This window comes from Motacilla alba, chromosome 2 (genome assembly GCF_015832195.1).
Source record: "Motacilla alba alba isolate MOTALB_02 chromosome 2, Motacilla_alba_V1.0_pri, whole genome shotgun sequence".
In the NCBI taxonomy this organism is placed as follows: Eukaryota; Metazoa; Chordata; class Aves; order Passeriformes; family Motacillidae; genus Motacilla; species Motacilla alba.
Window position 1 is genome coordinate 120,188,625 of NC_052017.1, and position 22,620 is coordinate 120,211,244.

Below are 22,620 nucleotides of genomic sequence, written 5' to 3' on the forward strand. Positions count from 1 at the left end.
TCTAACTCCATATGATTTCAAACAGTTTTGCTATGAGCCTTGGGACAGAAAACACCAAAAAGAAATTCAACCTTTGCTATCTAAGAACACTATACACATTAGGACATTAAACTATTTCCTCAGTTAAAAGATACGACCTGTGGACCTAATCATGGCTAATTCAGAGCTGAGAATTTGATTAAGGGTGACAGTTCAATACACTTTTCTTTTTCTGTTCCATGGATTTAAAGAATAATTACACCAAGAGAAAACACATGGGGCCAAAACACATCTAAGGTCAAGTTACATCAAGAATGAATTTGGCTCAACTTAATGAATCATGCTGACAAATGAAAAACAGAAGTATGATTACAGTGAAAGAGTAACACTGCTTTAATTATTAATAAGATGCCAGGTAAAAAATTCAAAGGATTAGGACAAGATTAAATGGACATTAAACTCCCTCCAAGACTAGAGGAGACAGAAATCAGATCAAAAAACCCATGTCGCCTACATCTATGAATACATGATTATTTATAAGATATTAAAATATCAATATATTTCCAGGAGCTTGTGCAGGCAGACTCACCAGATTTTCCCAGTTACAAAGGAAAAAAATAAAGAAAAAAGAAAAGAGTCTAAATGTCAAAGTGTAAAAACCGCAGTGAGAAGGGTGACCATTCTGCAAAACTCAAATGAGAGTTACTCAGTAGTCAGCCATCCAAAGCTTTAATCCCCAGGACAGCAGAAGGCAGATAGGTGTGAAATTTCCTGCTGAGAACTATTCTCCCAGAGCCTGCAATTTGGCCAGTCCCTGGTTCAAAACACAGAATCTCTGATAATTCTCTGCAGAATCTTACTGTGATAAAACTGGGACTTAAGAACACTTTCCAGCAGAACACTGGACAGGGATGGAGGGGCAGAAAATTTGCCTGTTTAGGCACTGTATGCCTTCACTCCTGATACTAAGAATTAAAAAAACATTGTTATATTTGCTAGTCTAAAGAAATAACACTGCAACCCAAAGAAAAATACTGAAAATAAAACGGCAATCTGAAACACCCCAATGTGTTCTAATACCTGAAGCTGTTGACCTCAGTTATGTCTTTGAGACTCATCTACTGACAAATAAGGAATACTTACTGACAAATAAGGAAAAAAACCGTATCTATTAAAAATAAAAAAAGAAAAAAGCACGCTTTTAGCCTACTGTCAAGGCGGGAATAAGAAGTGAACTGACCTATCTACAGCTACTCTAATAATTCCTACAGCAATCACTTCTGTAGTCATCCTTAAAAACTGTTCATTGGGAACGCCACAAATGCCTTAAAGCAGTTGCATTTTGATTTAAAAGTTGATGAATCAAAGTTAGCTAGGAATGCACCAGTGTCAAGTATGGAGTAAAGCTTGTTCCTTGTTACAACTGAATGTTTTTATTTAATAAATTAGTAGATAGAAAGTTTGTTTAAATCATCTTAAAGTTCCTAGACAATTAAAACTAGCCACATAACACAAAACAGGACTGTTCACCCCTCGTGCAATTCTGAGGACATGTTTACATAGAACTTAATATATATTTATGATCATTACTTTGTTGCATAACCCAGCACTGTTGGAACATTGGCTAAAGCTTTGTCAGATGAAGAGAAGGCAGATCATTTTATAGCTACCACACACAAAATAAAAGCTAGAAAAAGCTTTGATGCCTGCCTGGAATAACACAAGACCATTAGTGAATAAAATCCTATTAGAAACATCAGATCCTGGGGATTATCCATAATTGCTTAGCAGTTTTATTGAAAAGTAAGCCAGAACCGAGTTCAATCAAAACTCTATTTGAGAATGTCACCTATATTTAGATTTAAAGGGAGGAAATAACACAAAATCTGTCAGGAGAGCAAAAAACTGTCTTTTTTCAATGTTGCTAACATTCTTTGGCAAGTGACACATTAGATTTTTCCTTACAAAGTAGTTCTGCCTTCACTCTCTCCTTACCAAATGCCCTCCCTTGAATAAGCTCAAACAGGAGTGAAGAAGACATTCAAAGCACTACCCCTCTTTTCTTTACAGCTTCAAAGCTCCTCTGTGACCAGTGACCACACAACTCCTTACATTTTAGTGCATTGATTGGTATGGAACTATTCTAAATATTTTTAAATGTTTAAGGTAGAAAATAATGTTTGAAAACTGAGACATTAACTACGAGCTTCCTTTTTGAAACACAAGCATGTGTTTCCATTATGTCTGTTCTTAGCTAAGAGTTGGGTGATTGACATGTAGTGGCAAACTGATACACCAAGAGCCCCAGACACCCCAGTTTTATCCTCTAGATTTTACATTCTCTTAGCATTCTAATTCGTCCATATCACATAGACCATATATATGAAGCATCTATGCCTTTGCTATACTGAGGAATTCCTTAGTCATGAATAATATTCTTTGTCTTTCTTACCTACCTTCTGAGAGATTTCTCAGATTTCTAAGAAGATCCAAATAGCTTATTTGACGTTGGCCAATTCAGGGACAGTCAGTAAACTGCATACAGCACACTGCAAGGCATGCCACAGCTTAGGGGTTTTGATTCTTTTCACATGCAAATACATGCCTATACTTTAACAGGAAAAAGCACTGGAGAATATAACCATCACCAGTATAAGCACTATCCACATCTTTCATGCAGACTCAGTTTAAATGTAAAACAAAATGCAGAAAAATAAAATAATAAAAGGCCATTTACATTAGCATTTTCTGCATAAAAAAAATAAATAAAACAACAATCCAAACCAGCTTGAAAATCTGGTGCTTCCTACTACAACAATGTTATTTTCTTACAAGAAGATTTTGTGAGAACTTTCTCATCGGAAACAAAATCCTGTTAGTATCACTCACTCTCCCATAGTTGCTTCATTGATAGCACTGGAGCTATTCCAAATGCTCTTTATTACTTCAGGTAAACAAAGGTGTCAGAAGTGGATTCATAGATAAAATCATACGAAACAAACAAAAAAAACTCGTGAACGCTCAAGTGGAAATAGATAAGTGAAACAGAATCAGAGTGGAAGATACTCATGACTTTCTGAAGACAGCACACTGAAGGTGAAATGTTTCATCTGGAACTTTTCTAGCGTATGAATGCCAACAGTTAAAGCAAAGACTTTGGCTAACTCTTTTGAAGATTATTTCAAATCAGATTGAGTGTGGCTACAGATTCTAATCCCACAGCTCTGTACAGAAAATGGTTTAATTGTCTTTCTGCCATCCAAGTGTTTGCAACCAAATATTAGAGCTCAAAAAGTTCTGAAAGAGCATTTATTTTACCAGTAAAATGTCATTGTCTTAGACTCTGAAACACTGACAATTTTTTTGTATCATTCCCATGAATATTAAATACATATTTTTCATACATGAATATTATGTGTTGAGTTTTAGTAGTACCTTTTTTTAATACTTTCTTAGCAAGATAAATATGTAACACAGATAAAAATGTAACACGTACCTCGAAAGTGACAGGTATATTGCGCTTCAAAGCAATTTCAAACACTACACTGATCTCAGATTTGTTTGCATCTTTATCTTCTTCTGATTCTTTTCCTGTTTCTCCATTCTGAAAATGATGCATACATAATCATACCACAATTCTTATAAGATCAACAAAATATAATATCGTCCTCCCCCCATTTTCTCAAAGACTTTTGAAGTCTCCTGTCAGCTGTAAATCAGCATTTGTACATCCATCTCAGCATCCCATTATCAGACATCTGCTGACTGAAGCCATATATATTGGGCTTGTGCTTCACAACAAAGGAACATATACATCTTAACTTATAAATTAATTATAAACAGCAACTCTGGATGTTAGTCTTATTAATGCCTTGGATAACAATTGTCTGAGTACACACTTGTGTCAAACGTGGATCAAACAGATCTTTTGATCCATTTCTCAGGCTCTCTGTGGGTACCCCTTCTAAGCAAGGAGAAAATCTGTGCTTGTTGGAAAGTACAGAAGACTGTACTTCTCTCAGAAGAAATTCAGTCAATCACCCCCACACTCTGACTGGGTCACCAGGTTACAGGTGTCCTCAGCAGGTCCAGCTGGTTAATGGCCCCTCCATCAACTTCCCTCTGGGAGTCATGACCAGTGTGAAAAGGTAGTGACAGAGAACAGCTTGCTCAACACAGAACATTATTTATTTATCCATAGGAACATAACAAACAGAGAGGCAAAGAGATAAAAAACCAAAAGGCACATGAAACATTATTTTGCCTAAAATTCAGCTTTGCTTTACTCTTCAGGTAAATCTAAATTTTCTCACACAACCATTAGCACCAGGATCAGTCAGAGTTTTGCCTTTTGCAACTACTGCCTTTGGTGTTTGTCCCCCAGGCCACATTTCTTTAGTTCTCAGAGGCTTCACTTCCAGTTATTTTCAAACAGCAAAGCTCTGAAATACTTCAAACTGGGATCTCTCAACAACCATGTAACCTTGGCCAGACTCCTAATTTTTTTATTAGTGGAGGTAAACATCAAAGACACTTGTGCTGAATTAGGTGGATTCCTGCAGAGCTCCCATCTTACATAACAAAGTCTGATCTAAATCTTCAGCCACCAGCATAGCTACAAAATCCAGATACCACAGTTCTAAAACAACATTAAAAAAGCACTAGGTTCTTCACATTACAATGAATTTTATGTATCTTTTATCAACCCTTTTTTAACTCTTATTATATTAATCTTTAAGATAACACAGTGCCAAAAATCCAGCAGTCAGCTACAGCATGCAGAACACGGAACACCTTTTGTCTCATGAAATTGTTGCAAAATTCTGATTCTGAAAAAAGCCATTTACATGGAGCTAAATACAAACCAAAATATTATAAAGTTTATAGAAACTCCAGAAAAAAAAAAGAGCTGATGTGCAAAACAATAACAAGAGTAGTTACAATGAAATTATGTAGGACCTCTAGCTCATTTAATGTAATGAAATTAAAGTACCTCTGAAATCAAGAATGTAGATCATTACTTACAGGACAAGCAAAGCACTGACTAGTTTCACTGAAAAATATTAGCAGAGTTAAAGGACAATATTTAAAAGGGGAAAAAATTGTGGCTATAAAGAATGGGATGCTACTATTCTGTAAAAAACCTTAGTGAGAATATTACTTGATATTTTATTCAGTTAAGTTTGTGCTTTCTAAAGGACACTGATAATCAAAAAAGCTGGCAAAAAAACCCTAGAGAACAAACTACAGATTAGAAAAAACAACTTTGCACTGAGACACTACGAAAACAATCAGTTCTACAAAAAATTAAAAAACACTTATCTCTAAATATATATGCAGGAGAGATTTTTGATATCTGTTGGTTACATTTAGCAAACTTAAGAAAACACCAATTAAATAGAAAATGAAGCTAAATTAATTCAAAAATAAATACCTCACAAATTATCTTTGAAATGAAGAATAATCAAACAGTGGCATAATTTACATAAAATTATATAATGCCCACTGGACTGTCAGCAAGCCTTCTAGTTAAGAATGTTTAAGTTTTCTAGCTGTTCTCTAGTTTAACTAGATATGTATAGTCTAATCTAGAAACTATAGTTTAAATTTTCATGATCAATACAAACACATCTATCCAGAAAATCCCTCATTGTCCCTTCTGCCCCTACAATTTAACTGCATATTTTTTCCACCAAACATAGTAGAGAACCTAACAGTCAGTGGAGAAAAGGAAGGATCAAGGTTCAGACATTAGTACTGAGCAATAAAGTTTCAAGCCTTAGGAAGATAAAATATGTTCACGACTGTCTCAGGCACTCTGGATTTAAATTTGATCCTCATTCCCACAACTGACACCTTAATTGTAAGGCCTTTCTTAGCCTCACATCTATGAGACAGCAGAAGGGCTTTGGCAGACACACAATAGCTCTTTGTGAAAGCACATTCACCAGCAGCCCTGCCCTGCTGGCTGATTGCTTCTTGCTTCTGCTCACCTTATGCTCTTCTACACATTTGCCCAGTTAGGTATTAAGATGGCAATACTCCTTTTCAGTGGTTTAATATGGATAAAAGATTTTATCCTTTATTAAGTTTTTTCTAATAAAAGGAAAAAATTATAGTTTGAAATGGAAGAAGAATATACAGAAGGCTGTGTTAAGGATGGCCATGAAGGCCAAAAGATTGACCTACGTAAGTAAGAACTGTGCTATATTCCATGGATCCCATTCCAGTCAAGTTCACTGAGTTACTAATGGGATTACTAGATGGGTACCAGCAGGTCTGTCCTTGCTCCCTCAGGAGCACACTGTCAGGGAGTGGGGAAGAATGAGGCTCAACCTCATAATGGAGGATGTGTACTGGCTCTGATCCATGCCTGATGTTTGAGGAGCAATGAATCAATCATCTTCCATAGAAAAACAAGCTGGACAGTTTTGCTGAAGGAAATACAGTTTTACGAAGACGAACCATGTCCCATGGAGAAAGCACACCCCACCACTGCATGATGCCCTGTGTGCACTTCTCACGGACAGCAGCAGGGAGGAGCCTGAACTTTGGCACCAAGAAGCCCTTAAACTCTATTTCAATCAGGCTCCAGTTCTCTGGAGAGCTACACTCAGCTCTACACAGTGCAACACTTTGTACTCCCTCCATCATGATCTTGGCAAAGTGTTACCTCCAGCCTTCTCCAGCCACCTACAGCTCTAACCCATGAAGTGACAGAGATGCTGTTCATGACTATACCTGCAACCAGTACCCCTTAACCTCAGCATAATCAAGCCACAGAGATTTACTTGACTGAGGATTCAACTTAGTCTCCTGCAAACACACACCTGCTGTGGAGAACCTACAGTATCCCAAGTGGTCTTTAGCTGCTCCCAGAGGTCTTGCAAGCACTTGGCTTCTTTGACTGGGAAATGGTATTATATTTTTGCTTTCAATTTAGAAAGATTATTCTGAGAATAATTTTTCTGTTCAGTGCTTTTTAAAATATGACACAACATTTCAATTTTTAAGCAGCAATATATGCTACTTAAAGACATAGCAGTAAAAAAGCAAGTTATTAAAAAAAAAAAGTTTCCTGAAGCACAGACCTGAGGTAATTTTTCTGGAATAGGCTCATTCTGAAGAGCTTGAAGGGCCTTCATTGCAGCATTATGTCTAGCAGCTTGACGAGTCTTTCCTTCACCAAAAAACTCACTGTTGCCAACAGTTAACTGGACATAGAAAATTTTAGGCACTGGGCAGTGATACCTGGAAGAAAGTAATGAAAAGAAAACAATACATGTTAGGAGTTCTACACATCCATTTTAAGTCAAATAGAGTACTATTTGGAGATAAAACATTATCTTTTCTCCCAGAATAAGACCTGGGACTCAAATGCATGGACAGTTCCTCAGCAAGCCAAGTGGTAACTCTTGACAGCAGCTCCTATGTGCAAACCAACTCTTCACCTACATTTGTGGAGCTCTGCAATGAGCTCCACTATTTATCAGCCCAACAGCCTAGCTCTGCTCTCCTCTTGGTTTGAGTCTTGAGAAGATGAAACCCAAGGAGAATCAAAAGCTCCAGTGGAAGCCCTGCCTGTAAGACAACTCCTGTCCCACAGACAAGTGGTATGGAGGAAGAAGGACTGTGAGGTTGTTCGTATGAAACCTGTCATCATAGCTCAGCTCTAAGGGACAACAAAGTCCCTTAGATGTCAGATGACAGAGAATACACCTAGCAGAAATGGATCCTCACTCGACAAATAACTTGTTCATATTTTACAGCAATGTAAGAAAGCTCAGGATTCCAGGATTCCGAAAGCATGGACAAGAGCAAGGTCCATCACAACAAAACTAGATTGACTCAACCCAGATTCAATCAAACACAGTATTCTATTTTCCTTATTCCTCTTAAAGGATCCTCTTAAAAGTGTGTTCTCTCCACTTTCATCTGTGGACATGGAGGCAATTTTTTATATTACGACTATCTGAATTTTCATTAATAAATGTAACCCAGTCATTTCAACTATAAAACAAAATAAAAAGTTGACCAGAGAGCAGCACACTTCAGAAGCAGACAACTGTGAGTAAGTACTCTGGCCTCAGTGTCCCTGAACTTTGTCCCTAATTCTAAAACTACACTTATATGGAAAGAACCAAGCATAACACTGGCTCACACATACCTCTGGCTATAGGGCCTTGGAGGAGTGAGCTAAATTGCCTCTATGACATGCAAAAAGTGGGTATTTACTTTTCATTCTTGTTTACAGTTTAACACTGTTTACAGTTTAACACACTTATTGAGAATTATGAAGGCCTGGAAATACTTTTGCTTATGTAACATTTTCATAAAATTATATAATAACTCCAGCTGGAAAGGCTTCTGGAGGTTATCTGGTCCAAAGCAGCATCCAGAACATGGTCAAGATCTGAAGTTACACTGCCTTGTCCAAGGTATTGTGGAAGTCTCCAAGGATGGAGATTCCACAACATCTCTGGATGACCTGTTCTAGTGTCAGACCACACTTTCTGGAAAACTATTACAAAGTTCCTACATGTCTAATGGAATTCAAACACTTGGCACTGATATGGTTGCAGATTTGCAGATGGAGCAGAAAACTTCCTCCCAGTGCCAAAAATTACCAGCTTCCATCTCTTCCATCACAGGACTCCCTCCCAATTTTCCAGCCCAATTAGCACTGACTCTGCCTGCTCCGCCTTTGGTATGGCTGGGAATTCACGCTCTTGTACTTGCAGGGTCTTAGAGAAGATCCAGCTGATCTCTTACTCACTTGATCTAGTGATGTCAGCAGTTTGTTGACATCTTCCTGCATCTTCTTTACTTGGTAACACAAATTCTCCGACATGGCACACTTCCTGCAGACAAGACCACTATCTCTACAGCCTAGCTAGAGCTCTGGAGCTAGCTCTGACTCAAGGTCTCTGATGTAACAGGAGAGCTGCTCCAGATGGTGCTAGGAACTGTGCCAGGTAGTGCATCACCAGCACTGCTGAGCACAACCCCATCCTCAGCAGAGTTTCCAACTCCCTTCTGCATCTTCTGCTGTGCAATCTGCTGTGCTTGCTGGCTGTCTCTGGGAGCAGTGCTCTGGGCCCTGCACTTACATGTGCTCTTCCCTAGTACCTGCTGAGAGGGTGCTTGACCCTCTCTAATCAGATGACTGGAAGGAAAGTTCAACGCAGCTTTTGACCAGGAGCAGCTGACAAAGCTCACTGGGAGCTGCTAGAGCCTACCAGAAGCCACAGCCTCCTGTAATTCTCTTTTCCCTGCAGCAACAGTTCCTTGAAGAGTTCCAGGAATATTCCCACCATCCCAGAAGATGCAGAACTGGAAATGGCTGCATGTGTTGGCTGCTGCTTAGCATAAGACACGCTGTGTCATGCAAAAGCAGTAGGCACCTTGAAAGCATGTCCCGCCTCATTACTTCACAATCCTCTTTGAAGAGAAAAAAAATGAGGTGGTGCTGTTAGCAACTACCTAGATTTAGGGAAAATACAATATCCATCAGAAGTTCCTGTTTCCTGTTGAGTTACTAGACCTACCTTTCTCCCCGCTGCCTGCAAAGGAGGAAAGCACATGAACTTAATCCACTTTATAAACTCAAATCCCACAACAAGCCTTCTCTTTTTCCCTCTCCCCTCCCCACCTTTTCTTTTAAAGAGTGTTTAGGGAGCTATTTATGTGATAATAAGGAAAAATGATATTCAGCCTGTGGCTCTAGAGCCTCATGCAGCTCTTTGGCATCACCAGAATGATTAGGCTTTTACATGGTTTTGATTAAATTTTTCTTGCTCTCCTTGGCCTCAAGCAGAGTTGTAACACAGCACTGATAGTATGAGCATTGCCAGGAAAGTGCAAAAGAACACCTGAAATCCTCAGAAAATGAATGAAATCTGTGAGGCTACTGGCTTCTCTACAACAAGGAACATGTCAAAGGAAACAACATCCTCCTCTTTTCAGTGGTGAGGACAGAGACTGTATTAACAAAAGCCTCAAAAGTAAATCATAGCATTACCATCTGAAAGTACAGTGTGCCAATTAAACTGAGTTTTAATAATTAATGATTCTGCATCCTAAAGATGTACACTCATGTAAAGAGCAAGCCCATGCAAAGGCAAAAGGCTGGATCTGCCACTAACAAACCTTCCTAGTATACTACATATGAGTTATCAGAAAGGGCTGAAAGCATTAGCAATCTTTGGAATATTTATATGGAATTTAGTGATTATTCTGCAATAATGTATCAGCACAATATTTTCCATCATAAGAACATCTACACGTCAGCTCAGTCCTCTGTCCTCTGTCCTACTCCTCAGTCCTCTGTCACTCTGCTCAGCCACAGAACTGAAATAGCCAGGATTTTGAACAGTAATGCCCCACATATGGACTCATTAGGTCTCTAAAAGTTTTTAAATTATCTTCATTTAGAAAATATGCATCTTCCTGCAATTCTACATGGCAGTTACAAATGCTAGGATTTTCCTTGGAGAAAATTCTTATGTAAAAGAGATTTTCAGATGATACTGGCACACTCCTCAGAACATAAGCTGACCAACACAGCCAAATGACAGAAGATTGTAAGACTAGAAGACAACAAAATGGCATGTGAAATGATACATTCAGTTGGAAGAAAACAAAGTGTGATAACAGATAATACACAAACAGTCACATATAACCTATAAAAACAAGCTCATTTTCATCTGGCTGTTCTGGACATTTGAGATTCTTAAAAAGGTCCTTCAAATAAGAGGTCTGGAAAGCAGGTTCCCTTTATTCCCTTTAAGTTCACAGCATCAGAAATCTACTTTTTAGCTAATGCCACTAGAACAGTCAACCTGAAAAAGGATATTTGCTCTATGAATGTGACCTTGGATGTCAAGTTTCAGCAATGAGTAAATATTTACAACTAGTTATAAACCCCTAAAAATAGGGGTTCATAACAGAAATGCTGACAGACCTCAACTAAGCTGGTGTGAGTGGGCGCCACTATAATTAAATAAATCACCAAGGTCTGCTGACAATTAGAAAACTCATTTTGGTTTGCCACAGAGACAAACAAAAATTCTGTTCATTATAATTTTACTGGAATATGATGTCATAACATGTAAGCATACTGAAACAATCTCCTGCTTTTCTAGCCAAAATATTAATTGCATACTAAGGAGCCCTTGGGGCCTCTTCCTTTTTGGCCATCAAATCCACACACACAAAGACAAATAAAGTATTAGTACATACGTTATGTGTTCATACTGCATTTCCTGCATTTCTATGGATTCCACAACGGCATAGACATTTTTGATAAATATAGTTACTTTCTTCTTAGAAAGCGAAAAAAAGCAAGTGCAAGATGCAGCTCACAGAAACCAGGAAGTTTATTTAGATTTAGCCTCCCGCTAGAACGTTAGTGAAGTTTTCTCTAAATTCTAATAGTCAACATATTCTTCAACTAAGTAAAAAAGAACAAGTAAACCAAATTACTTCCCCACTACACAAGTGTTATAGGAAGTATTACCCTATTCCCATTCCATAACGCCAAGTGAAGAGGAACTGGGACCATATTTCAGCGGCCAAGATAAAGGCCACTAAAATATGAGCTATAACACAGAATGGGAAAGTCATTCTTCAGATGCCAGCTCTGCTGAAAGGGTCATTCTCTGCACTTTTTCTATCTGGCTCCTTTTTTAAATGAAGTCAATCAAGCTGGCAGCCCTGCTGGCACTATTTAATCAGGAAAATGCTGTGAGCTTTGTGAATGGAGGGATAGAGAGCCACAGACTATGTAGGGGAGTAGGAAAGAGCATTTGCTGTGAACAACTTTTTCTCTGAAACATTTGAAATTTCTCTAGGGGAGCAAGTTGCTTAGTGCAGCTGTTCCCTGGCTATATCCTATTTTCCTAAGCAGTCCATTAGCCACGTGCATCTCTTACAGATGTGAGTTCTATGGTTTGAAGAAGGAAACATCGAGTATAGTCACTTTTGTCTCCACACAGTGAACCTTCTGGTTCTTTCAGCAGATTCACAACAACACCTGGGAACAAAGAGGCTCTCTTTTCCAAGTACTTCTTTTGAGAGCTACAGTCCATTATTCTTGAACTGTGTCTACTACAGACTAGGCTGCCTGACCAAGCAGAACCTATAGATGAAGCCTTGTTGCTCCAGTTCCAGGAAGGATTTTGCTCACAGGCTGTTGTCCTACTGGGGGACTTTAACCACCCTGACATCTGCTGGGAAAGTAGCAGGGTGAGCTGTAGGCAATCCAGGGGACTCCTGGAATGCATGGAGGATAATTTCTTAACCAGCCTGATTAAACAGAGAACTTAGTGTGGAAAAGGGAATATATCACCTCTAGAAGGAGGATCTGGTAACTTGGGAGGACTATAGGGAGGTTGCAAGGTCATCTAGGGAGAAAACTAGAAGGTCTAAAGTCCAACTAGAACTTGATTTAGCCACTAGAGTTTAAGACAACAAAAAAAGTTTCTATAAATACATTGGCAGCAAAAGGAAGGTCTTCAGCATTTGTTAAAGCAGAGAGTAGTGACAGGGGATGAGGAAAAAGCAGAGATACCTAATGCCTTCTTTGCCTCAGTCTTTAATATCAAGACCAGCTGTCCTCAGAATACCCAGGTCCCAGAGCTTGAAGTTGGTGATGGGGAGCTGAGTGAAGCCTCCATAAATGAGGAGGAGATGGTTAGTGACCTGCTATGCTAAGTAAACACTCATAAGACTATGGGCACAGATGGGATCTACCCCAGAGTAATGGAGGAACTGGTGGAAAAACCTGCCAAACCATTTCAAATAATCTAAAAGCAAAAGTCTAAAATCTTCTGGTCAACTGATGAAGTTCCAGCTGACTGAAAATTAGCAAATGTAACACCCATCTACAAGAAGGGTCGGAATGATGATCTGGGGAACAACAGGCCTGTCAGCCTGACCTCAGTTCCAGGCAAGGTTATGAAAGAGATCATCCAGGGTGACATTGCATAGCACATGCAAGACAACAAGAGGATCAAGCCCAGCCAAAACGGATTTACAAAAGGAAAGCCCTGCTTGACCAGCCTGATCTTCTTCTATGACAAAGTGACTCACCTTAGTAGATGAGAGAAAGGCTGTGGATGCAGTCTACCCGGACTTCAGTAAAGCCTTTGAAACTATTTCCTTCACCATCCTCCTAGAAAAACTGTCTGCTTGCAGCATGGATGGGTGGACTCTCTGACGGTTAAAACCTGGCTGGATGGCTGGGCCCAGAGAGCTGTGAATGGAGCTAAATCCAGTTGGCAGCCAGTTGCTAGTGGTGTTCTCCAAGGCACAGTTTTGGGGCTGGTCCTGTTTAATCTCTGTTTAATCTCTTTACTGATGATCTGAATGTAGTAATTGAGTGCAGTAAATTTTTCAATTACACTAAGTTGGGTGTGGCTCTGCTGGAGGGCAGGAAGGCTCTGCAGAGAGACCTGCACAGACAATCAGTGGGCTAAGGATGACTGCATGAGGTTCACTAAGGCAAAGGGCCAAGTCCTGCACTCACAACTACCCCATGCAGCACTACAGGATGGAGGAGGAGCTGTTCAGCAGAAAGGGACTTGGCAGTGCTGGTTGACAGCTGGCTGAAAATGAGCCAGCAGAATGTCCAGGTGGCCAACAAGGCCAATGGCATCTGTATCAATAGTGTAACCAGCAGGACTAGGGAACCTCCCCTGTACTCAGCATTGGTGAGGCCATACCCCAAGTACTGTGTTCAGTTTAGGGTCCCTCAGTTTGAGGAGCTGGAGCATGTCCAGTGAAGCAAAACAAGGCTCATGAAAGGTCTAGAAAATGTGTCTTATGAGGAACAGCCCAGGGAGCTGGGTTTGTTTAGACTCAAGAAGAGGAAATGGCTTTAAACTGAGACAGGGGCAATTAGGATTCGATATTAGGAAAAAAATTTCATGATCAAGGTGGTGAGGAATTGGAATAGGCTGCCTAGGGAGGTGGTGGAGTCATCATCCCTGGAAGTGTTTAAGAGGCACTGGATGTTGTGGTTTGGTGGTGTAAGGGTCATGACCCTTAATATATACCCTTAATATTGTACTTGATGATCTTAAAGGTTTCTTCCCACCTTGATGATTCTACTTTATGATTCCTGAACCAAATAATAGACAGCCCTATGAGAGGGGATGCGATACTGGATCTGTTGGTCACCAATGCAAGCAAGCTAATGAGGGACATCAAGACTGGAGGCAGCCTGGGCTACAGTGACCAGTGAACTTGGTGTAGTTCCAGCCCTGAGGGATACGGGTCAGGTAAAGAGTAAACTTAGGCTTCTGAATCTTAGGAAAGCAAACTTCCATACCTTCAAGGAGATAGTCAATAGGGTCCCCTCTGAGACTGCCCTCAGGGATAAGAGAGCAGAACAGAGCTGGCAGATCTTTAGTGAAGTCTTCCATGGAACACACGAGCTAGCAATTCCCAGGAGCAAGAAATTAGTCAAGAAAAACAAGAGATCCATGTGGCTAAGTAGGGAACTGCTAATCCAACTAAAGAGAAAGAAGCAAATGCAGAGGCATGGAAACAAGGACAGGTAACCTGGGAAGAGTATAGAGATGAAGCACAGCTGTGCAGGGATGGGCTGAGGAGGGCCAAAGTGAAGCTAGAACTGAACCTGGCAAGGGATGTAAAGAATTACAAGAGGGGCATCTACAAGTATGTTAACCAGAAAAGGAAGGTCAAAGAAAGTGCTCCCTGCTGAAAAACAGTGCTGGAAAACTAATAACAATACATGAAGAGAAGGCTGAGGTACTCAACAACTCTTTTGGTCAGTCTTCAATGGCAACCTCTCTCATACCACCAAAGTCCCTATTATAAGTAAAGGTCAGATTCATGACCACCTGAGGAACCTGAATATAAACAAGTTTCTGGAACCTGATGGGCTGCAACAGAGTCCTGAGGGGAATAAGTGGATTTAGTCGCCAAGCCATGCCCCACAACACCCCGCTCTCTAAACTGGAAAGAACCACATCTGATGAATGGACTGTTAGATGGATAAGAAAGTGTTTGGACAGTGCAGCATGAATGTAGCAGTTAGTGTCTCTGTCCTGTTGGACATCAATGACAAGAGGTGTCCCTCAAGGATCTGTACTGGGACTGGTGTTATTTAATATCTACATTAATAACATAGACAAAGGGATCAAGTGCACCCTCAGCCAATTTGCACATGACACCAAGCTGAATGGGGAGGTTGTCATACCTGAGGGATGGAATACCATCCAAAGGAACCTGGACAAGCTCAAGAAACAGGCCCATGGGAATCTCATGAGATTTAACAAGACAAGTGCAAAGTGCTGCACCTGGGTCGAGGCGATCCCTGTTATCAGCACAGGCTGGGGGATGAACAGATTGAGAGCAGCTCTGCCAAGAAGGACTTGAGGGTGCTGGTGGGTGAGAGGCTAGACATGAGTGGGAAATTCTTTACTGTGAGGGTGGTGAGACACTGGAACAGGTTGCATGGAGCAACCTGGTCTAGTGGAAGGAGTTTCCGCCCACGGCAGGGAGTTGGAAGAAGATGATCTGTGAGATCCCTTCCAACCTAAACCATTCTATGATTCTGTGATTAATTAGTCTGGCTGTTCTCTTCTAGCTTACTTTCACATCCTCCAAAAACATTTTTAATATAAAGCGAGCAAGGCACACACTATGTATCAGTTTTAGCCACAGACATCCCTTATTTGAATGCTGACCTCCTCCCAGCTACCTAGATGAGAATTAAAACAAGAAAATTCAGGTGTACTTGTACAAGATTATTATTAGTTCAAAAGATGGTGTTAAATTATAAGTAATATCTTTTAAAACTTTAAATGAATTTAGTTAATTCTGAATGATTTGGTATTTTTTCTCTATTTAGTATTTGCTATGGTCATTTATGAAACCAATTTTGACCTAGTTATAGAAAATCCTTAAGCAAAAGAATGTTTAAGTGACTACGTAAGAATTGTAAAGAAAGCCATGTGATGGAAACATATTAACAGAAAGACATTCAAAAACATCTGTCCATTTTTAAAAAGAATAGTCAGAAAACATAACGAAGATGCTTTCCATTTTAAAACACAGAAATGCCTTCTCTATTTCAAATGCAAGAATGCAAGAAAATCCCACATTAAGCAGTAAAGATCCATGAGTTGCAGGCAACTGCATAATGTAATCCTCCTTATCTGTTAAGGTCTATTAAAAAACAAATGAGATTACTTGCTTCTGCTGGGAGGATGATCTAGAAGCTGAGTTGATACTTAGGAATCTCCTACTGTTCACCTTGGCTATACTTTTACATACATTATATTGGTTTGTGTCAAAATGTCCTGTAACTTATGTAGCTTATTTATTTTTCCGTTGTTTACCCTACAGGATGAGCTTTCCTACTCCCTATCAGCCTTTGCTTTAAAAGGGAACAAGTTTAAGTATTTCAGAACTTTTCTGTATAAAAGACTACCCACTGTCTTGATCATCCTTCACAGCCCTTCCCTCTACTTGCTCCCGTTGTGAAATACAAAAGCCAAGAATGGTAGACAATATACCATATAAAAGGCTAACAGTGTTCTGTATAATAGGACTATTTTTGTATCTATGCCAGAAATATCTTGCTCAACACATCCCAAAAATCACATTTGCCTCTCCACTAATTCAACCACATTAGTTCTTCTCAGATTATCTTGCAAATACTTAATAATATAACACTTTTGTTCTGTGGTTTTCAACTGAATAATCCTCAGGTGACAACAGAGTTAGTACTAGTAGTGCCTCTGTTGCGAATCTTACATTTTAGACTGCATTTCTAATATGTCAGTTCTCTCTATCACCCAAGTCTTCCTGCCTATCTTGACCTTTCTGTGTATCAATGATGCCTTCTACATCTCATGAACATTTTCCTGCTTCTTGTGCAAAAACCTTTAACAAAAATAACTTAAAAGGTTGATTCTAAAATTGGAAGCAGTACTTAATAATCTTCCTCCTAGCCTGACTTTTAATACCTCTGATTATTTTTCTTTTCCTTTCCCACCCTGCATTTCTTACACAAATCCCCTTCTCCTTCAGTTTAATGAAAACATTATCGTTATCTAATGCTATAAAATGCTTAACTGAATCCCAAAAATATAAGATTTACTTTACTCTCTTTACCTAAAAAATGAGTTGGCACATAACATGTATGGTTAACACATTAGTCATGCACAATCTACCTTTAATATACAGTAATTTCATGTTGAGTTTTATACCTTTCTGTCTGTCTTTATTTATACTTTCTTTTAAACTTTGTTATGAGTCTAGGAATTTTTAATGAAGCTAATGATAATTCCCTTTTCTATTTTTTTTCTTTTCCTGAGCTAGAGGCTATGTAGTTCCCTCAAGCAGTATGAGTAACTTAGTAAAAAAATAAATTTACTCATATTTCCACGATCACAATATCGAAACATTCCTGAGTGAAAAACAAGAGGGAGGAGGATTCAGTTTAACATAACATTAACTAATCTGGAATCTTCCCAGCAGAATTTGTGATGACAAGACAATAATATTGCCACATCACTGTTTCTCCGAATTCCAAGTTGCTCAATAGACATTTGACTGAAGTAAATATTTCAATATTTACTCTCTGCATTTATCACTACTTTGTTTACCATTTATAGCAAATATATACAACAAGAAGTAAAAAATAAAACTTGCTCATTACAAGTAATTAGAAGAAATCAACAGAAAGCTACAGACATTTTAAGTTTAGGAGTTTGAACCGTCATGGATTAAGCTGACAAGTAATAGAGCAAACATACTGAACTAGCTATGGAGCACTGTTTTCAGAGTAATTTCAAGTCTCTGCTTCCAGTTTTATTGCCCTCTCTCCTTCAATTGAAACCCCTGAAGTTAAGATGAAGTACTTGTCAAAGTTCCAGAAGGGTCTCAAAACCAGACCAAGTACTCTCTCTTAAAGAGAAACTAGTGCAAGAGATATGTAAGGAAAAAAAAAGAAAAAAAAAAAAAAAGAAAATACTAAGGAGTAATAGGGAAAAACCCAGGGGAAAAATAATGATGAGCAAAACCTCCCAAAGTACTGCATACTGAAGACTAAGATAGAAAAAACAAGTGAAAACCAACAGAATCAATATGAGAAAATAGAACAAAATTTTATGATACTCTGAAGAAGTATTTTTACCTATCAACTGAATAACTAAGTAATGAGAATGGTCTACAAAACATCAACTTATTCTTGACTGTAAAAATAGCATAAATAATATAGGAACATAACAAGAATACTGCCTCTAGGGTTAAAGACATTGGAAAATGTCAAGTCGACAGTGCTGAGATGGAGTTGGGGGCTGGGTGAAGGAAAAGATAAATACCAGGAAAAAGAAAATACTCTTTTCTGTGACACAAGACCAAGTATAATAAGAATAAAAGGGAAAAACATAATGAAGCAGTGATGTACACTGTATACTTTAGAGGTTAAAGCAGACATCCAGAAGACAAACATCTCATACTCTTATCTACTTCAACTCATAAAATTTCCCATGAACTGTATTACTCACTAATCTTCACAAGCATGCAGAGTGGTTACTGAGAATGCTGTCCAAATAGCCATTACAGTAAAAGAACATAAACAATGCTGAATATCTTACTACAGAATCATTTTCTTTTTACATAAGAAACTCATGTCAAAAAAAAAAAAAAAAATCGTGTCACTTGCCAGCCTAGACACTAAGTAAATGAGAGAATGAAGTATCTCACTTATTTCATTTTATCATATACTTATGCCAGTAATGTAATACTAATAAAAGTGTTACTAGTAAAAACATCTCAGGACTAGGAGTTCATAGGAATTAATTAACCTGAAAGTCCACAGAGGAAGAAGGCCCAAGAAAGCTCATAGAGTGATTCTCACCATCCAAATTAAATTCAAATAATTAGCATGTACTGTTCTACATTCTTTTCCCACTTTGAGGAATGTAAACATACAGGAATTAAATTGCATTATCATGAGTAAGAAATTTAACCTATCTCTTTAAAATTGGAAATTGAAGAACTGAAAGTAAGAACAAGCTGAAAAAGCACACTTAATTCTGATTTAATAAGCCACCCCTCAGCAGATGAGTGCAGTTGAGTTAATTGAGGATGCACACTCTCCTACCTTGCTAGTTATCAGCTCTGCAACCTCTAAAAATGGCCATGCATGGCCAGCTAAAGCTTCTATCCAGAAATCTTCTCCTCTGTGCTATCAGACTTGCAAAGAAAAGAAATGTGAGAGAGAGCTTGGTCAATTGCAAAGCAAGAGCATTTTATGTTGCCCTACACATCATATCAGAATGCTGACAAAAAAGTGGATGGCCTTAAGAAGGAAGATTTATCTACACCTGGAAGGGGAAAGGAAGGTGTCTGTTGATTAACCATAGAGAAGATTGTAAAGAGCCCAAAGGTCAGAAACAAAAAATTACTAGTGAAGCCTTTGATTCCTTTCTACTGAAAAGCATAAAAAGTGCAGATTTCCTAGGGACACAGACATAATATCTTTTAATATTCTTTTTTATTACTTAATAGTCTTTTTGAATCTTTCAATAGATTTACACCAGTGACTGACAAGTAAATAGCAAGTCACTGCTAATAAAAATGCATAAGTAATGTGATGAGACTGCCACAGTAGTGATCACCAAAGCACAATGACTGATCTCAGTTGGTCCAGTGAATAAAATTTAGTACTGAATATTAACAAAGAAAAAAAATGTAGATCACGTTAGATCAGTAAACTAAAATACAAGGTTGCAGACTTTCTAAAAGGTAGGAAACAAAAGAAATGTTTACAAAATGGGGTGGAATTGTATTGTAGAGAACAGGGACTCAAAACAAGTCTTGAAGGACAGAGATACCAAGGACTGTTAAAATGGAATCATAAAATTATTTAGGTTGGAAAAGACCTCTAAGAAAATCGATTTCAACCATTAACCCAGCACTAACAAGTACACCACTAAACCATTTAATTAAGTGCCACATCTATGTGTCTTTTAAATCCCTCCTGTAGTGATGACTGAAGCACTTCTCTGGACAGCCTGTTCTATTGCTTGACAACTCTTTTTGCAAAGAAATTCTTCATAACACGTGAAATGGTTATTACAATGTTTGACTTAGTTAAACAAGGTCAACATGGAGATTACCTTTACTGAAGGGAACCAAGGCTGTGCTGCTGTGTCCACCTCCTTAAGAATTCTTATTTCTCTTTCCCTGACATTAGTGTCAGACTTGAATCTAAATCAATAAGGTGATTAGACTCCACATTCTCCACTGTCATGGAACAGAACCTCAAAGCTAAATTTTGGGCTGGTTTTGTCCAGAGATTATTTCCCTTTTAATCACAACACCGAGGGTTTCGGCCCCATTTTAGTAAAACATATAAGCCAAACAAATTATGGTGCCAAATTACCTGATGAGCACCTGTGAGTAAACCTATCATTTCTGCGACAGTAAAAATCCAACTTAAACTGGCATTCTTCTTTAAAATCTCCTCTAAAGACAAGGAAATCTTTGGAAGATCCTGTGAACTGGCATTTCAGAAGAGATGTTAACTGTACTTTTCTTTCACAGAACATTAACACCCACCAAAATCAATATTATAGACAAGATGTGAAGAGAAACTATAACACAGTGATTGCTGGTGAAAAGTTCTGCTTTCAGACTGCATATATTCTGTTACAAAATAATCTTTTAAAACTTCCTTCAGAATATTTAATACTTCCTCATTCTGTGGCAGAACTTTCATTTCAAAAGTGGCGAAGACCTTGTAGGGATAGAGTACAATTCCAGTCAGATCTTACAGAGCTATAAGCTGTTAAAAAAATTAGCCACTAACCTTTCTGCTTGCTTCCCTCAGGAAAATTATGGCAACCTCTCAAAGTAAAGTTTGAGGTCTAACAGCTGTTCACCTCTGTCATTACCAAAACAAGCAGGCAAAGGAAAGAGAACATATTTGCTGGTAACCAATATTCAGGTTCTGGACACAGCAGAAAGACCATAAGAAGAAAGGAGGCCACACAAGCTTGTTTCCATTGAACCCACTATCTCACAGGTGTCCCATCTGAAATACCCTTAGTTCAGCAGAAGTACAGGAAAAAGATAAGGGTGAATAAAAAGCCAACTGTGTGGAAAGAACAAACACACCCAAAATATTCCTGCTCCTGGAGGAGCATTCTGAATCAGTGCTTGTTTTCATACATACCAACAAGACTAGTCTTCTGTCCATATCCTGAAAGTAAAGCTGGCTGTGTTAAAGGCAGGGCTAGAGAAAGAACTCCCAGTGAGTTGCAAATCCAACAAACTGAAGCGATTCACAAGGTGCTGGGGCAGGCTGTTGGTTCTGAGGGTCTTTGGATCAGAAAGTTTACAGGAAGTCTCTCAAGTGGAAGGGCAATGTTGAAAGACAGATATTAGGAAACCAAAGATAAGACTTGTATTACACCTCTTTATGTTTTCAGCCTCTGTAAGAATACAAAAAAATCACATCTGAAACTTGGTGACGCATCTGGAGCCAGATGCATTTCCTCCAGAGCAGAGAAAAATCTGAGGAAGTTAAAGACCCAGAGTAAAGAACACTGTCTGCTGAAGAAGCTTCTGGAGAATTAGTCAAAACATGACCCAAGGACCGCAGAAAGCAAGGGCCGTCATCTTAGCAGATAGGGCAAGAAAGCAAGTGCTTTGGGAAGGTCACTATATCCTGAAAGAAAATGAATAAAAATATTAATTAAGAAAAGATTGAAGCATTAGGGCTTAGGAGCTCCTCTACAAATAGGGCCAAGAGGTCACTGACAAAACGACTTCATCTTGAGCAAAGACTGTTTAGAATGCTGCAATACTGTAAAATGTTGTGCCTGATGCATCACATTTTAGGCACAAAGAGCGATGAAGCATCAAGAATGCTCCACAATTAAGGCTAAAAAGATTTTAATGATACCAGCTAAGTGCCTTGACTTGGAGAATGAAGAGACACTGTACTTGGAACACTAACCTCAAACCTTGCTCTCTATTCTGTAAACTTGATTTTTAGCCCACATAACATTATTTTAACAGCTGTCAGTGTAATATTGTAAATACACTTAAGAGTATATATGTTATTGATCCCTTAGAGGTTAAATGTACCCATTAATGCAGTGCATGGTACTGACAGGATGCATTTGTCGGAAGGATTATACGCACACTGTGCCAGGACACATCACCCAACACCATTTTGTGTGCACTGTGCAAATTCATGATAACAGGGTGAGGGGACTGCAGAAAAATCAATCTTGGACAGAATTCAGTGGAAAGTGTAGCTTCCATAGCAGAATCTGGGTTTTCTGATCCCAGATACTCTATGTATTTTTAAGATTTAAAACATTGTAGAAATTCAACATTAGCTGTCAAAAATTTTACTGCAGGAATAAATATCTTCTGCCACTTAAGGAATCTTATTTTGTTTTAAGCCAACCATATAATCACTATTGTCTAAACTGATAGCTACTGGCAATGGCAAAGCTCATCACCTGCAAGCTCCCTTGCCACTGTTCTTTTGGGAAAACTATCTTAAGACAAACAGATGTTTATGCTGTTTTAAACCAACAGGAAATGGACTGACTTTCTCCCTTTTCCTTTCCTAGAAACAGA

At 38.7% G+C, this 22,620-nt stretch overlaps 1 protein-coding gene across 6 annotated transcripts in view; it reads right to left on the minus strand.

Annotated features, from left to right (window-relative positions):
• Nucleotides 1-22,620, minus strand: part of STAU2 (staufen double-stranded RNA binding protein 2) — a 170,983-nt gene that overhangs the window by 110,918 nt on the left and 37,445 nt on the right. For all 6 annotated transcript variants that reach the window (XM_038126854.1, XM_038126855.1, XM_038126852.1 and 3 more), the window contains 2 exons: nt 7,071-7,230; nt 3,476-3,583 (listed from right to left, as the gene is read on the minus strand). In XM_038126854.1, coding sequence (XP_037982782.1) covers nt 3,476-3,583; nt 7,071-7,230 — 268 coding nt within the window. The remainder of the gene's footprint in view (nt 1-3,475; nt 3,584-7,070; nt 7,231-22,620) is intronic.